Here is a 17,628-nt window from a genome sequence, read left to right on the forward strand (position 1 = left end):
AGACAGGAGGAGCCTCCACGGAAAGTCAAAGCAAAACAGCAAAAGTAGAGGCTGACAAATGCGCAAACCAATAGGGAGATAATCTCAAAAAACAGTTTATTCAGAATGAGTTGCTGCCAAACATTATGGATTGTTGCCTGTGTGATAGATAGGATCTGAACCAGGCAATTACTGTTCCACTGATACCTGTGTCTGTCAGTCGTGCTAGCATGATGTCATGATCCACAGTGTCAAAAGCTGCTGAGAAATCTAGCAGTACTAACATCGAGGCAAATCCCTTTTCTCGGTTTCTGTGGAGATCATCTAGTAGGGATACAAGGACCGCTTCTGTTCCAAAACCTAGCAAGCAAATGTATGAGCTGCTGCATCCACGTTGTCATCCTTCATTGTCGGTAGCATTTTTTATTTAATCTAATTTATATTTTCAAACATGCTGGCTTGTGCAGCATATAGATGTACACAGAGGAAATATAATAACGGAATAACTTTTCATAGGTAAAGTGGTAATTTGTTATAAATCATAACGAGTGTGTCATTTGGAGGGGCTGGTTACAGGGACACCCTAGCAGTATTATATTTGTGCAGAGAAAAAGATGGAGACCGGGGGGGGGGTGAGGGGTGTCGCAAAATGTTTCGCACATGAACGGTGCCGTGAACCAAAAACGTTTGGGAACCACTGGCCTAGAGGCTGTTTCCACTTCAGGATCATGGCTGACTGGCTGTGAGAAACCCTGAGGTATATGGTTGTTCGATGCAGTCATTGCCACTTTCTGGGCTGCATTTTAATTGTCACACAGTATTTCGTTGCTGTGTTCTTTTGTTCGCTAAGGAATAGTAGCTTTAGTGTCCGTTGTTCCCGTCAATCTGTTCCCATATGGCTTATTGCAGGAACATTGGACACTAAAGGGTCAAATTGTTAGAAAATTAAGCCCCCAGTTTACTAAGCTTCACTAGCGGCTACCGTGCGCTAATGCCGACACAGCCCATTCACTTTGAACGGGCTGTGTCAGCATTGCCACGCAGCAGCCACTAGCGCGGCTTGGTAAACAGGGTTTTCCTCCTGTCTATGGGTAGGCATGTGAGTGAGATAAGTGGTGAGCAACATCATCTCTTCATGGACACCAAATAAACCGAGGAATTAGTAAAGGTACAGAGAAGGGCGATGAAAATGATAATGGGGTTGGGGCGACTTCCCTATGGGGAAAGGCTAAAGCGGCTAGGGCTGTTCAGCTTGGAGAAAAGGTGGCTGAGGGGAGATATGATAGAGGTCTATAAAATAATGAGTGGAGTGAAACGGGTAGATGTGAATCGCCTGTTTACTCTTTCCAAAAATACTAGGACTAGGGGGCATGCAATAAAGCTACAAAGTAGTAAATTTAAAACAAATCGGAGAAACTTTTTCTTCAGTCAACGTGTAATGTTGCCAGATAATGTAGTACAATCAGTTAACTTAGCGGGGTTTAAAAAAGGTTTGGATGGCTTCCTAAAGGAAAAGTCCATAGACCATTATTAAAATGGACTTGGGGAAAATCCACTGCTTATTTCTAGGATACTGCCAACTTGTGCAGCTTACTCTACTCAATGTAACTACTACCAACAAGAAATAAGCAGAGTACTAAGGGAGAATTATATGGTGGAATTTGTAGGTAAAGTCTCATAAACATGCAGCAGTTATTGTTTAGTATCTATTATGCTGCTTAGTTGTAATCATAGACTATTACCCACCGTCCTACCATTAAATGAACTACCTGGCACGCTTATTTATTACTTTTTACTTTTTTCTTATATTTTTATAAAGCATGCCATTTGGCTCTTATATTATAACTAGCTGTTAAGCCCGTTAAAATGGGCGAGATTTCCAGTTACCCTCCTCGCCACCGCTCCCTCCCCCGTGCCGGGCCCCTTGCACTGACCTGACAGCGCCTCTCACCTCCGTGTGGAAGCGCTGCAGGCAGCAGCAGAGAGGCGCTGTCAGGTCAGTGCAGGGGGCCCGATACGGAGGGGGGCGGGAGCGGTGGCGGGGTTGGGGGAGGGTGGAGGTTGGTGCGCGCAATGTTCATTTCCAGGCTCCAGCGGCAGCGTCCGACAGTCCGACTCCGTTTCCCTCTCTGTTCCGCCCTCTGACGTCATCACGTCTTGACGCGAGGGCGGGACAGAGAGGGAAGTCTCCACTGTGCATTTGCAGATGAGTCGGTCACTTGCCATTTATATGTTTGATTATAGATGATGGCGTAAAGGATCAATCACTTATCTGTATGCCTATGCAGCAGCACACCCCAACAGGAGCCTGTTTCGTCCTCCTGGCTTTCTCAAGGGGAACTCTTCGTGCTGTTTCTATGAAAAAATATAGCAAACAAATATGTCATCCTTTATCCTTATGCTACTCCCTTTTGTAGCCTAAAATATTCGTCAAAGTTCAGGACTCACCAGGCAATCAATTTGTTCTCATCTGCCATCTATCAATGCTTGCAAAATGGCGGCAGCGTCTTTTTAAAATCCTACCTTACCGGAAACAGCTGATCTAACCAATTGTGTTTCACATAAAGCAGGTCCACTGGATATAAGTATTGAGACCGTATGGTTCCAGTGTATTTAGATGATAAATCCAATAAGTTTCCCGTTGTAGTAGCTGTCTATTATGGTCACCCCCTCTGGGAGCCGGACTGATGTGGTCTATAACCATGACTTGTAGAGACTCCACTTGATGGTTAAATTGCCTGCAATGCTGCACTAGAGGGGGACCCAGTACTTGAGCTATTATACTAGAACGATGTTCAACCATATGCTCGTGTAAAGATCTGCTGGTTTTACCAACATACTTTTTACCACAAGGGCATACTATACAGTAGATAACTCCGCGTGTGCGGCAGGTAGTATGATGTTTTAAATAGTAACTTTTCCCATCATGTACAAAAGATCGAATTTCAACTGTGATATCACAGGTTTTGCAGTTCTTCTTCATACATTTAAAATGTCCTGTAGGTTCGCATTGTCCGTCAGTATCAGGTTCGAAAAGTTCTGCCGGACTGAGCAATTCTTTAAGATTCCTTCCTCTGGAGAAGTCAGTGCGCAAATCACACTGCGAAAACACAGAATGGGTTTAGTAATATCCCAGTGTTGTCTGATTATCCACGCCACTCCTTCTCCACCCGGTACGTATCTCATGATACATGTCATCTTATCGTTTTCTTCTATAGTCTGGGTTCTAGATTGCAATAACAACTCCCTGTTGTTATACTTTGCTCTACGATATGCTTGCCTAAGAGTCTTATCTGGATAATTCCGCAGTTTCATCTTGTTGTAAAAAGAAGCAGAAGTCTGCATAAAATCTTCATCATTTGAGCAGATTCTGCGAAACCGCAGAAACTGCGAGAAAGGTAAACTGTCACGTAATTTGCGTGGATGACAGCTGCGATACTCCAGAATGGTGTTTCTATTTGTTGGCTTGTTATAAACTCGAGTAATAAACTTATAGCCACACAGGGGTGTGGTGCCGTGAGGTAGGAAGAAAGCTGCCAGCCCTGTTTGGTACAGGGTCCTCCTGGGTGCTGTGAAGAGGACAAGGGGCATTAAGTAGTGGTTTCCTTTGAAGAGTGTTTGTGAAAGGGTTGAATTATTGGGATGTATAGAACAGCAGGCTGAACTTTGACTGAGCCCTTCTGAGGGAGAGGGGAAGGTAGTGCAAAGGAAGTGGGCCTGAACTGTTAAGGAACTGAATGTTGGCTGGAGTTTGGAACCCGGCCTGAGCCCTGTTTGTGAACTGCATTTCAATTTTGAGAGTGGAACCGAATTGAGAATAAAGCACTTTGGTCTTAAGTCCATGTGGCAGTCTGGTTCTTTGTTGGAACCGGTGAGCCTAACAGGGCTGCCGGCCCCAACCCAGAGTGGAGGAAGCGGACCCCTTTACAATAGATAGATACAGTGGTGGAAATAAGTATTTGATCCCTTGCTGATTTTGTAAGTTTGCCCACTGACAAAGACATGAGCAGCCCATAATTGAAGGGTAGGTTATTGGTAACAGTGAGAGATAGCACATCACAAATTAAATCCGGAAAATCACATTGTGGAAAGTATATGAATTTATTTGCATTCTGCAGAGGGAAATAAGTATTTGATCCCCCACCAACCAGTAAGAGATCTGGCCCCTACAGACCAGGTAGATGCTCCAAATCAACTCGTTACCTGCATGACAGACAGCTGTCGGCAATGGTCACCTGTATGAAAGACACCTGTCCACAGACTCAGTGAATCAGTCAGACTCTAACCTCTACAAAATGGCCAAGAGCAAGGAGCTGTCTAAGGATGTCAGGGACAAGATCATACACCTGCACAAGGCTGGAATGGGCTACAAAACCATCAGTAAGACGCTGGGCGAGAAGGAGACAACTGTTGGTGCCATAGTAAGAAAATGGAAGAAGTACAAAATGACTGTCAATCGACAAAGATCTGGGGCTCCACGCAAAATCTCACCTCGTGGGGTATCCTTGATCATGAGGAAGGTTAGAAATCAGCCTACAACTACAAGGGGGGAACTTGTCAATGATCTCAAGGCAGCTGGGACCACTGTCACCACGAAAACCATTGGTAACACATTACGACATAACGGATTGCAATCCTGCAGTGCCCGCAAGGTCCCCCTGCTCCGGAAGGCACATGTGACGGCCCGTCTGAAGTTTGCCAGTGAACACCTGGATGATGCCGAGAGTGATTGGGAGAAGGTGCTGTGGTCAGATGAGACAAAAATTGAGCTCTTTGGCATGAACTCAACTCGCCGTGTTTGGAGGAAGAGAAATGCTGCCTATGACCCAAAGAACACCGTCCCCACTGTCAAGCATGGAGGTGGAAATGTTATGTTTTGGGGGTGTTTCTCTGCTAAGGGCACAGGACTACTTCACCGCATCAATGGGAGAATGGATGGGGCCATGTACCGTACAATTCTGAGTGACAACCTCCTTCCCTCCGCCAGGGCCTTAAAAATGGGTCGTGGCTGGGTCTTCCAGCACGACAATGACCCAAAACATACAGCCAAGGCAACAAAGGAGTGGCTCAGGAAGAAGCACATTAGGGTCATGGAGTGGCCTAGCCAGTCACCAGACCTTAATCCCATTGAAAACTTATGGAGGGAGCTGAAGCTGCGAGTTGCCAAGCGACAGCCCAGAACTCTTAATGATTTAGAGATGATCTGCAAAGAGGAGTGGACCAAAATTCCTCCTGACATGTGTGCAAACCTCATCATCAACAAGGGTTTTGCCACCAAGTATTAGGTCTTGTTTGCCAGAGGGATTAAATACTTATTTCCCTCTGCAGAATGCAAATAAATTCATATACTTTCCACAATGTGATTTTCCGGATTTAATTTGTGATGTGCTATCTCTCACTGTTACCAATAACCTACCCTTCAATTATGGGCTGCTCATGTCTTTGTCAGTGGGCAAACTTACAAAATCAGCAAGGGATCAAATACTTATTTCCACCACTGTAGATAGATATCACAGATTTTCTGTATTATAACTTTCTACAACTACAGTATGACATGTAAACAATTCCATTATAATCAGATATTCTTCTTTCATATGATAAACCACAGTCATCATTTCATATTCCACTCATTCATCTCAAAATGCCACAGATGTCCATGATGCAACTTTTTACCATGGAATCAGAATCAACCAAGGACATTTGTATCACTCAGGGGTCATGAGCACAGCAAAGGCAGAAAGCTGAAACTTCAATGCTGCCTTCGGCGCCTAACCGCTCGAGAAATATAAAATACCCCAATCTATCCACCCTATCAGATTAACTGTTCACTCGTCCTCTAGATTGTTCACTTGTCTTTAGATTGTTCTCTTGTCTTTTAGATTGTAAGCTCTTTGAGCAGGGACTGTCCTTCTATGTTTGAATTGTACAGCGCTGCGTAACCCTAGTAGCGCTTTAGAAATGGTTGTTGTTGTTGAATGGAGGCTACAAAACAAAGCAGGGGAGGGTGACAGAGAACTAGGGAAAGTGGGGTTTGTGGTATTTTTCCAATAGACATCTCTTTTATTTTATTTTATTTTATTTTATCTTATATTTGCATCAGGTTTGGTTTTTGTATGGTGTTTTATCAGTTAAAACCTAAAATCATAATGCCCTAATTACTTGGCAAGTAATATTATAAAACCCACAGGAACCATACTTAATCTGAAAAATACTATCATGAAAGCCACATTTTTTCAGCACTCATACAAGTGAGCTAACCAAAGTCAGTGTATTTTTTCTAGCAAAAAAGATGCCGGTACTCAAATGCCAGGCCACCCTTCAGGGTTGGGGTGATCACTGAGGGACCCACCCCACAATAGCCAGGCTCCCTGCAACCAGTCACAGAACCTATAAGAAGGCAGAATTTGTTTGTAGAGACTGAGCTCTTTCATTAAATCTTGGAGACCGTGGGTCAATTTTAGCAGACAGTGGAAAAAGTGCCGGTACTCAGTACCCCCAAGTATCCCCTCAAAAAAAAAAAGAGCCCTGACCAAAGTAGTTTTTAAATCAAAAATGCAGAACAATCCATGCTCCGGAAATGTATTTGGAAGACTTTAATAACATAAGAATAGCCATATGGGTCAGACCAACGGTCTATCTAACCCAGTATCCTCCTTCCAACAGTGGCCAATCCAGGTCACAAGTGCCTGGCAGAAACTCAAATAGTAGCAACATTCCGGAATAACAAATAGTAGCGACATTCCGGAATCCCAAATAGTAGCAACATTCCATTCTACCAACATTTCAGCATGCTTTATTTTCATACTCATGTAGTCTAGTAAAGCCACATGATTTATTGTTTTCTGAACCTGCACTTGGCTGTAATTTAATAAGGTCTGAGTTCATTAAAACAGGAAGTAGCACACCAACGGATATGTGTCAATAGATACCCTTGAAAACTCCAGGTGCAATGCAGGGCACGAGGGTGAAGATCAAGTGCCATCAGCACTCAGGAAGTTTTCAAAAGCATTTATCATACGCCCTAGAGCGTACATCACTTTTAAAAAGTCTTATGCAAGATTTTTTTTCGAGACAACCCAAAACAAAAACCATTTTTAATGCAATTTTCAGTAGCTTGTGTTGTTGCAAAGTACTGTATGACAGTGGTTTTCAACCCAGTCCTCAGGGCACATCTAGGCAGTCCCGTTTTCAGGATATCCATAACGAATATAAATGAGAGGTTTGCATACAGTGGAGAGAGTGCATGCAACGCTGTCTCATCCATATTCATTGTGGATATCCTGAAAACCTGACTGCCTAAATGTGCCCTGAGGACTGGATTGAAAACCATTGTCATACAGTACTTTGCAACAATGCAAGCTACTGAAAATTGCATTAAAATGTTTTTTTGTTTTGTTTTTGGTTGCCTTGCAAAAAAATCTTGCATAAGACTTTTAAAAGTGCAGCAGCACGCTCTAGGGCGTATGATAAATGCTTTTGAACACTTCCTGAGTGCTGATGGCACTTGATCTTCACACTCGTGACTCCCATTGCACCTGGAGTCTGCAAGGACTGGGTTGAGATCTACTACAGTACAAGGTACTTTTGTTACTGCAGACTTGGTTTCAGCATGAATGGTTGCCCTTCTCTTTAAAAACTACCTACAAAGGGAGCCAAGAGGCAGCAGAGGAACAGGGCCATTGGAAGGTGTGAAAAAGTTGGGTGACCACCTAGATTGCAAAGTCCAAGGGGGGAGGGGCAGTGCTAATTGAAAAGTAGTGTCCTTCAGTTGCTGGCAAGCTCCCTTTTTCTTTCCCTCCAAGACCCATATTGTTCACTCTTCAACTACTACCTGGCGCTCAATAGTACTGCAAGTACTGGGCCACGCACAGCATATGCCCCTCTACCACTGAGTGAGCCCAGCAAAATGCCCAGGGCTGCCCAATGGTAGGGGCCACCTGTGGTAGTGAACCCTCACATCCCTCTTTGTCTCCCTCTCTCTGCCCCTCCCCGGAGGTCCGCCATCCCTCCCTTTCTCTGTCAAACCCCAACTCCCTTCCCCTCTGCAGGGTCCAGGGTCTGGCATCAATCCATCCCCCTCCCCCATGTGGGTCGAGCATCTCTATAACCTGTCTCCTACCCGAGGACCTCAAAACTACACCAGATTACCAGCAAAAAACAGTGACTGAGAAAAGCTGCCCCTGACCAACCCTGCCAAGCTATTTCATGTACAGTACCTCAAGCTGCTGTAACAGTTCTTGACAGCTATTTTGGAAAGGCACCTAAAGGCAAAGGGGCTGCACTCCTGCCCCCAACTACCACCACTGGACCACTATGAATACAGGAAGGCCCGGGGGGGGGGGGGGGTGCTACCTGGACAGCAGGGAGAGGGGTAGGAGCATTCTGGGGGAGGGGGGTCTTATTGATGAGGGAAAGGGGGAGGGAAGGAGGGACACTGTCGGGGGCAGGAGGGGGCTCCAGGGTTATTTTATTATTCTTCAAGTTATGCGTGATCTGGCCGTATGCAGTGCGTCACTCGCATAGTTAAACGGCCTTATGTAGGACAGCTTTTGAGCTGTCCTAAATTAAGTTGCTTAGTTATGTGGGTGTCGCAGTGGCGTAGCCACAGGTAGGCCTGGGTGGGCCAGGGCCCACCCAACAGCGGCACACCCTTAGCAGTAGCTGGTGGGGATCCCAAGACCTCCCTCTGTTGGTGCCAAAAATGCTGCTGTCCACTTCAGCAGTCTGAACTTCCTAAGCTGCACATGCTCAGTTTTCAGTGCATGCCTGCTGCAGACTGCTGAGGTGGAGAGCAGCATTTTCCTGCCAGCTGAGATTTTTTTTTTAAAGATAATAGGGGGAGGACACTTGGTGCCCACCCACTTCTTGTCTAGGCCCATCCAAAATCCACTATCTGGCTATGCCCCTGGGGTGCCAGCACCTGCATAACCTCAGGATCCTCCCCAGCACTGCCCACAGCACCACTCCTGACCTGCCCATGTTTTGTTTGGGCGGTCTGTGGGGATATTCAACGGCACTCTCTGGTTAAGTGTTGCTGAATATGCCCACTTTGGTGGCTGGAAGCGATTTCAGCAGCCTCTTAAATTGCTATGAATATCGCCATCTTAATGCCTAAATTCTAGTGGAGGAGTAGCCTAGTGGTTAGTGCAGTGGACTTTGGTCCTGGGGAACTGAGTTCAATTCCCACTGCAGCTCCTTGTGACTCTGGGCAAGAAGTCACTTAACCCTCCATTGCCCCTGGTACAAATAAGTACTATGTAAACCGCTTTGAATGTAGTTGCAAAAACCTCAGAAAGGTGGTGTATCAAGTCCCATTTCCCTTTCCCTATTTGAGATTCTACATGGAATGTTGCTACTATTGGAGATTCTAGATGGAATGTTGCTACCATTGAGATTCTGTTGCTACTATTTGAGATCTACATGGAATGTTGCTATTCCACTAGCAACATTCCATGTAGAAGCCTGCCCTTGCAAATCAGCAACGTGGCCGCGCAGGCTTCTGTTTCTGTGCAGGACGTCAGACTCACAGAAACAAAAGCCTGCACGGCCGCGTTGCTGATCTGCAAGGGCAGGCTTGTACATGGAATGTTGCTAGTAGAGGAGTAGCCTAGTGGTTAGTGCAGTGGACTTTGATCCTGGGGAACTGAGTTCAGTTCCCACTGCAGCTCCTTGTGACTCTGGGCAAGTCACTTAACCCTCCATTGCCCCTGGTACAACATAAGTACCTGAATATATGTAAACCGCTTTGAATGTAGTTGCAAAAAACCTCAGAAAGGTGGTATATCAAGTCCCATTTCCCTTCCCTTTCTATAAGCTGTACCTAAAGTTCAGCACAGTTTATAGAATAACCGCTTAAGCAAAGAGGTTGCCGGTAAATTTAGGCACTGCCATTTGCACCAACAAAAGCATGGTGTAAATGCCTGCACCAAAATTTATGCACAGAACACCCATATTCTGTAATTGCATGTGTAACTCACAACCACACCCCTGTTCTACCCTGAAACAACCATGGCCCTCCCATTTCTTCGCCCCCTTTTTTGGACCACGTGTAAATTTTCGGCACAGATCCAGCACCTAACTTTATGCGTGTTAGTCCCAATTAAATCTAATTAGTGCCAATAATTGTGATGCGATGTGACATGATTCTTATAGCCCGCTAACTTCCAATTATTGGTTCAAAGCGGGTTACAAAAACAAGTTACAGAAATATGACAAAAAGTCACATCACATCCCACAAAATCAGCCTCCACGAGGAAAGGGTTCATTTTTAGAGGCCATCCCCATGGCCACAACCTTAGTGGTTAGTGCAGCGGACTTTGATCATGGGGAACTGGGTTCGATTCCCACTGCAGCTCCTTGTGACTCTGGGCAAGTCACTTAACCCTCCATTGCTCCTGGTACAAAATAAGTACCTGTATATATGTAAACCACTTTGAATACCACAGAAAGGTGGTATATCAAGTCCCATTTCCCTTTCCCTTTTTTAACCCTTAATCCAGTGGTTCCCAAACCTGGTCCTGGAGGCACCCCAGCCAATCAGGTTTCCAGGATACCCACAACGAATATTCAGGAAAAAGATCTGCATGCACTTCCTCCACTGCATGCAAAACTGTCTCATGAATATTCATTGTGGATATACTGAAAAGCTGACTGGCTGGGGTACCTCCAGGACCAGGTTTGAGAACCACTGCCTTAATCCATATTTGGAAGATGCCTCCATTGTAGATATTAGAAGTTCCTTTCAATTGGCTTATGTAGACCATGTGATATATAAAACATTCTAATTAGCCCTATATGGTTCTGTATTTACTAACATTAAGGATTACTGAACTATAAATCAGTTAATATTAGTGAATTTCTTAAGTATAAATCAGTTAATATTAGTGAATTTTGCATGCTTTATATTTGAGCTATTGATCATTTGTTTTATACCATTTACATTTTTGTGGGCATTTAATATGACTGTCACTTGAGTTGAAGATTGATTGACTTGAGATAAGAATTGCTGTTTATGGTTTTTCTCCTGCTTGGTTTGTATCTTTTCAGGTCTCATGACTAAATTGTGTTCCCTGGCTACAGATTTGGCTCTACCAGTCATGCTGTGTGAAGATCCATGTTACTGCTTCCAGGTTTGAACCACTTATGTTATTTTTTTAGTACAACTGAATGCAGGGTTCCTATGCAATATGCTGATGTTTTTCACACTTCTAAGTGACAGTTTACAGTTGTGAGTGGGATTTGTAACAGGAGGCCTAAAAAATGTGAATTGTGTGCCTATTTTACGCTAATTGTATAAAAGCAAACTATTTCATCCCCCTCCCCCCCCCCCACACACACATATCAGAGCACAACATTTTAAATGCTTAAATCATTTTTTTTAAAGCACAGGGTGGGGGGAGGGGAGAGGCATTATTTTCTTCCTGTTTCTTCAGGCTTCCAGCTCATTTAACATAGTAACATAGTAGATGACGGCAGAAAAAGACCTGCACGGTCCATCCAGTCTGCCCATCAAGACAACTCATATGTGCTACTTTTTGTGTATACCCTACTTTGATTTGTACCTGTGCTCTTCAGGGCACAGACCGTATAAGTCTGCCCAGCACTATCCCCGCCTCCCAACCACTATCCCCGCCTCCCAACCACCAGCCCCGCCTCCCACCACCGGCTCTGGCACAGACCGTATAAGTCTGCCCAGCACTATCCCTGCCTCCCAACCACCAGTCCCGCCTCCCACCACCAGCTCTGGCACAGACCGTATAAGTCTGCCCAGCACTATCCCCGCCTCCCAACCACCAGCCCCGCCTCCCACCACCGGCTCTGGCACAGACCGTATAAGTCTGCCCAGCACTATCCCCGCCTCCCAACCACCAGCCCCGCCTCCCACCACCGGCTGTGGCACAGACCGTATAAGTCTGCCCAGCACTATCCCTGCCTCCCAACCACCAGTCCCGCCTCCCACCACCGGCTCTGGCACAGACCGTATAAGTCTGCCCAGCACTATCCCCTTTATCCAGAACCACCTGGAGATTCTTCCCTTAGTTTATAGCCCTCCTGACTTACTTTAACCCAGCCATGGTAGTGATGGTTCTTTGTAAGTGGATGGAAGGATCCATGCACCATGACCTCTTCTAGAAGCCTGCAATCAAAGCCCTAAATTCAGCCACTGGGTGTCACTGTTGCATAATGACTAGGACTTCCTCCCCCAGAGGTTGTGAATGCTGACTCTACAGCCTCCCCAGCTCCAGCTGGCCTAGGGAGAAGAGGACCTGACCTAGGAACCAAACATAGGTCCTTTGTATGGTAGTGCACAGTACTACCACCAGATTGTTAGAGAGCTAATAACTTGTTTTCATTGTGAAAACTTGGGTATCTCACACAGGGTCTGAAAGCGGACAGGGACAGCTATTATACTCGCCATGCCGGGCCGGGAGAAAGATTGTTTTAGGTCCCTCCTTTTCTGAAAAACTCACCCTTACTCCAGGTAGAATCACAGGCACTCAAAGAACCAACTCTCCAGTAAGGCGTGGCTGTCAGAAATAGAGTTGAATTTTACTGATGAGTTCTTGTGTCTCAGATTCAAAAGCAGCAAGTCAATATGTGATCTCTAAGCACCATCCAGTCTAGAACTTCAGAAAAGGAAATCAGGTCAGATCCTGTAAAATCCTTGGGTTCCTCAGTGTGAGTTCCTTCTCAGCCTGACATCACAGGCGTGTAGCCAGACCTCAATTTTTTTTTTTTGGGGGGGGGGAGCAAAACCACAAGGTGGGGGCACAAAATTTTGCCTCACCCTGCTGCCACTCTTTGTTCCCCTGCAATTCCCACATACCTGAGCCGGTGAGGGTCCCCAACCCCGCCAGCAGAAGTGCTCCTCCCACCTGCAGCCACTGCCATCTCTGTTCCGGGCCTCCCTCCCCACCCCCCCAGTGCACGTTCAGTTTTCACAAAACGAGGGCACACTCTTATGGAAACAGTATGCATTCTTTCCTGATAGTGTGTACATACGTGCACTGTTCATATGTGTGCAATGGTTCATACATGCACACACACTATTGGAAAAGAGTGCACCCTCTTTGCAAAAAGTGCTCACTCTTTTGGAAGGGTGGGGATTTTTTTCCTGTCATTTTGAGAAAAAAAAACAACAACCTAAAAGGATGTGTTGTTTCAAATGAATGCAGATCCCTATTACCAGGGCTTTTTTCAGCCAGTGTGAGGTACAGAGCATCACACCTTTTACCTGCCTTGCAGAAGTATCCTCTCCTCTCCATTACATTTCTCACTCAAAGTCTCCCAGCTTCTTTTTCCTCCCAGCAGCGATGCCCATTCACTCTTGCCCTGGCCGCAGCTGCATCCAATATGGAGGTACGGCAAGACTAGGGCGAAAGGTTGCAGTAGCCATATTAGAAACAGTTGCGGCCAGAGCGCCAATGGGATTTAGGTAGACCTGAGGGCCTTATAGGAACTGGGGGGCTCATGAGAGCGGGCTGCTGGGAAGGTGGGGGGTTGTTTGTTTTTGGCAGATGGGTGGAGAGGGTGTGGGAAGGTGTCAATAACATTTTTGTTTTGTCACGGAGAGAGTGGTGGATGCTTGGAATGTCCTCCCGCAGGAGGTGGTGAAGAGGAAAACGGTAACGGAATTCAAGCATGCATGGGATAAACATAAAGGAATCCTGCTCAGAAGGAAGGAATCCCCAGAAGCTTAGCCGGTGGTGGGAGGCAGGGCTGGGGAGGTGGGATAGTGCTGGGCAGACTTATATGGTCTGTGCCAGAGCTGGTGGTGGGAGGCGGGGCTGGTGGTTGGGAGGCGGGGATAGTGCTGGGCAGACTTATATGGTCTGTGCCAGAGCCGGTGGTGGGAGGCGGGGCTGGTGGTTGGGAGGCGGGGATAGTGCTGGCCAGACTTATACGGTCTGTGCCAGAGCCGGTGGTGGGAGGCGGGGCTGGTGGTGGGGAGGTGGGGATAGTGCTGTGCAGACTTATACGTTCTGTGCCAGAGCCGGTGGTGGGAGGCGGGGATAGTGCTGTGCAGACTTATACGTTCTGTGCCAGAGCCGGTGGTGGGAGGCGGGGCTGGTGGTTGGGAGGCGGGGATAGTGCTGGGCAGACTTATACGGTCTGTGCCAGAGCCGGTGGTGGGAGGTGGGGCTGGTGGTTGGGAGGAGGGGATAGTGCTGTGCAGACTTATACGTTCTGTGCCAGAGCCGGTGGTGGGAGGCGGGGCTGGTGGTTGGGAGGCGGGGATAGTGCTGGGCAGACTTATACGGTCTGTGCCAGAGCCGGTGGTGGGAGGCGGGGCTGGTGGTTGGGAGGCGGGGATAGTGCTGGGCAGACTTATACGGTCTGTGCCCTGAAAAGGACAGGAACAAATCAAGGTAAGGTATACACAAAAAGTGGCACATGTGAGTTTATCTTGTTGGGCAGACTGGATGGACCGTGCAGGTCTTTTTCTGCCGTCATCTACTATGTTATGTTACTATGTGTCATCTCCTATGGGCGGGGAGGAACTCCCCAAATAAACAGAACATTTCCCTAAACAACATAGGAAATGACATGATATAAAAAAATATTGGCTGCCCTTTCCTATTTCTTAGTGCTAAATATACAAGCATATATTGTTGAGTTTTTTTTCTTGTCAAAAGGTTATTAATATTCCCATTTACCTTTACTTTCCAGATTTAAAGCCATCTGAGATTACCATCACAGTCAGCCTCCTGCAGTATGATGTATCCCAATACATCCGATTTGGATAATCTAACACTGAATATGCTTCAGAATAAAGCTGTTTCCATCACTTTGCCAGCAGTGTATGTACTGGTGGTTGTCATCAACATCCCTTGCAATTTAGTCTCATTTTATGTACTGTGCTGTCATACCAAACCCATAACACCCTCGGTCATCTTCATGATTAACCTCAGTATCACAGACATTGCAGTTGGTGTGTTTCTCCCATTTCAGATTATCTACCATCTCAATAATAACAACTGGATCTTTGGGAGTTTTCTTTGCAATCTGGTGGCAGTGTCTTTCTATGCTAATATGTACTCTTCCATACTCACAATGACTTTCATCAGTATAGAGCGCTACATAGGAGTCGTCCATCCCATGGCGTCAAACAGGTGGAGGAAAAACAGATATGCAGTTGCAGCCTGTACGGTTATGTGGGCCTTCTTATTACTTGTCTTGTACCCACTAGAGAGCACAGACTTAACCTACGAGGTGAAAAGCCTAGGGATCGTAACCTGCTTTGACATCCTCAAATGGAGCATGCTCCCAAATATTCCATCATGGGCAGCTTTTATTCTCACATTATTTGTTGTTCTTTTCCTTATTCCATTCATTGTCACAGTATCTTGCTACATTGGCATTATTCGGAAACTGATTCAGACCTCCAGCAGATATGGCAACGGGCAGAAGAGAAAATCGATGTACCTTGCTGCTATAGTTCTCATAGTCTTCATCACTTGCTTTGCTCCCAATAATTTTGTCCTTCTTGTGCATACGATTAGCCGTCTCTTTTACGACAAAAGCTTCTACCATGTATACAAGATCACTCTCACCCTCAGTTGCCTAAGCAGCTGCGCAGATCCATTCATCTATTATTTTGCTTCCAAGGAATTTTTACAAAATTTCAAGAAGCTATTTCGGAAGTCATCTATTGAAGCCACAGAAACCAGAAGGGACAGCTTATTCTCTGCCCGGTCTATGTCAGCAAGGTCAATGACATTCTCCAGTGGACAAGGGGAAGGCTTAGAAGTAGGAAAAAAGCCTATCTTCCATCGACAAGAAAGTATTTTGTAACTTAAGCATACAGCTCAGGTGTAAGTAGCGTGGCATAGTCTTCAGAAAGGGAAAAAATGGGAGAGAATGTTTACTGAGGAACGAGGACAGCCTCACTGTACAAACAGTGAAAGAATCTGAACAGATTCTTTAAAACGATCTAAGGTCATCTCTCCACTACAATTACATTGAATGATCTCCCCTGAAGAAATGCTGTGATCATGTTATTAAACTTCAAAGTCAATGTGAAAAGAAAGAATTGTTGATAACGAATACATGGAGAACATTAACAAACGTCAAAGCTCTACAAGACAACCAAAAATAAATTATGTATGTAGTTGAGGAAAAAAATTAATGGTATGAAACGGTCAGCACATACAAAGACAGAAAAGATCATGTGTAAAAAAATTTATGACTGTGATGTTTGCAAGAGGATAGAGCAAAACGTAGACCGTAAACACCATTGGTATAAGAGTACTGAACGAGTTTGCAGGACCTCATGTTGAGCAAGTGATAGTCTCCACATGACTTTTATTTGAATAAGACCAAATAGTAGTTGCATGTTCATACATTTGACATAATATTGGTGTTCATCAAAGGTCTGAATATAGTCTGGTCTAACCATGATAAAAAAAGAAAACTGTCATCTGCGTTCTGTGCAATATTTCAAAAGTAGCATGTAGCAAAGAGGTGTGATGCAAAAGCAAAACAATCTTTATCACAAACATTTTCCCCCTGATTTTATATAGGTCACCCAAAGTTGGGTGCCAAGCCCAGATGCACGTATAAACTAATTAGTCAACTAGGTGTTAACCAATTAGTGGTGTTAATCTGTACTAATTTGGGTTTACGCATTATTCTATAATGCTACAAGCCCAAAATGTCTTACGTACAACCCCATAGGGGACATGGGCATGGGTAGGTCAGGGACATTCCCAATATTTAGGCACATGTTATACAGTATTCGCGCATCAGGATTTATATCAGGTTTCACCAGGTATAAGTCCTCACGCCCAAAGTTGGGTGCAGGAATCCGCTCTAAGCGTTATTCTACAAAGGGCGCTCAGCAGAATAACGCTTACGCCCGGATCCTATATAGCGTGCCTAGAGTTACGGGTGATTCCATATGTAAATCTAGTTGTTTTTTATAGCTACACACATAGATTAATTGTTTTAACAATCTATTAAGCGTTGTTAACAGCTCTTAACAAGCAATAACAAGCACTAATTGGCAAAAATTAGAATTTACATGCGTACATTGCTAAGCATATTCTGTAATGTGCTGTGCTTAAATTCTAATGCGTGCAAGCAAAAAGGGGCGTGGTTAGAGGGGCATGGAAATGGGCGTTTTGTGGGCGTTCCAAAATCTACACGCGTTGTTATACAGTATGGGCCACGTGCATAAGTCTACATGCAGGGATTTACACCAGCTTTTCATTGATGTAAATGGATACACGTAGATTCCCTTAGTACAGTGGTTTCCAAACCTGATCCTGGACACACCCTAGCCAGTCAGGTTTTTGGATATCCACAATGAATATTCATACAGAGATTTGCATGCAGTGGAGGCAGAGCGTGCAGATATCGAACCTGAGTATTCATTGCGGATATCCCAAAAACCTGACTGACTGGGGTGCCTCCAGGACCAGGTTTGGGAAACACTACCTTAGAAGTCAAAAAAGATTTTGGACAATTGCAATCACTCAGGGGGTCTTTTACTAAGGCGTGCTGGCGTTTTTAGCGTACATTAAAAATAGGCACGTGCTAAACGCTAAAGATGTTTGGCATGTGCCTATTTTTAGTGTGCGCTGAAAACGCCAGCGTGCCTTAGTAAAAGACCCCCTCAGGTAGTTACAACATCTGTTTCCTCAACAT

At 45.3% G+C, this 17,628-nt stretch overlaps 1 protein-coding gene across 4 annotated transcripts in view; it reads left to right on the forward strand.

Annotated features, from left to right (window-relative positions):
* The window catches only part of LOC115468124 (P2Y purinoceptor 8-like), a 105,792-nt gene extending 89,556 nt beyond the window's left edge, over positions 1–16,236 (forward strand). For 3 of the 4 annotated variants that reach the window (XM_030199652.1, XM_030199650.1, XM_030199651.1), the window contains 2 exons: positions 11,026–11,108; positions 14,650–16,236. In XM_030199652.1, coding sequence (XP_030055512.1) covers positions 14,695–15,774 — 1,080 coding nt within the window. In that variant the 5' untranslated portion in view covers positions 11,026–11,108; positions 14,650–14,694 and the 3' untranslated portion in view covers positions 15,775–16,236. The remainder of the gene's footprint in view (positions 1–11,025; positions 11,109–14,649) is intronic. The other variant, XM_030199653.1, reaches the window with a different exon arrangement.
* The last annotated feature ends 1,392 nt before the right edge of the window (positions 16,237–17,628 follow it).

Source organism: Microcaecilia unicolor, chromosome 4 (assembly GCF_901765095.1).
Source record: "Microcaecilia unicolor chromosome 4, aMicUni1.1, whole genome shotgun sequence".
Taxonomy (NCBI): domain Eukaryota; kingdom Metazoa; phylum Chordata; class Amphibia; order Gymnophiona; family Siphonopidae; genus Microcaecilia; species Microcaecilia unicolor.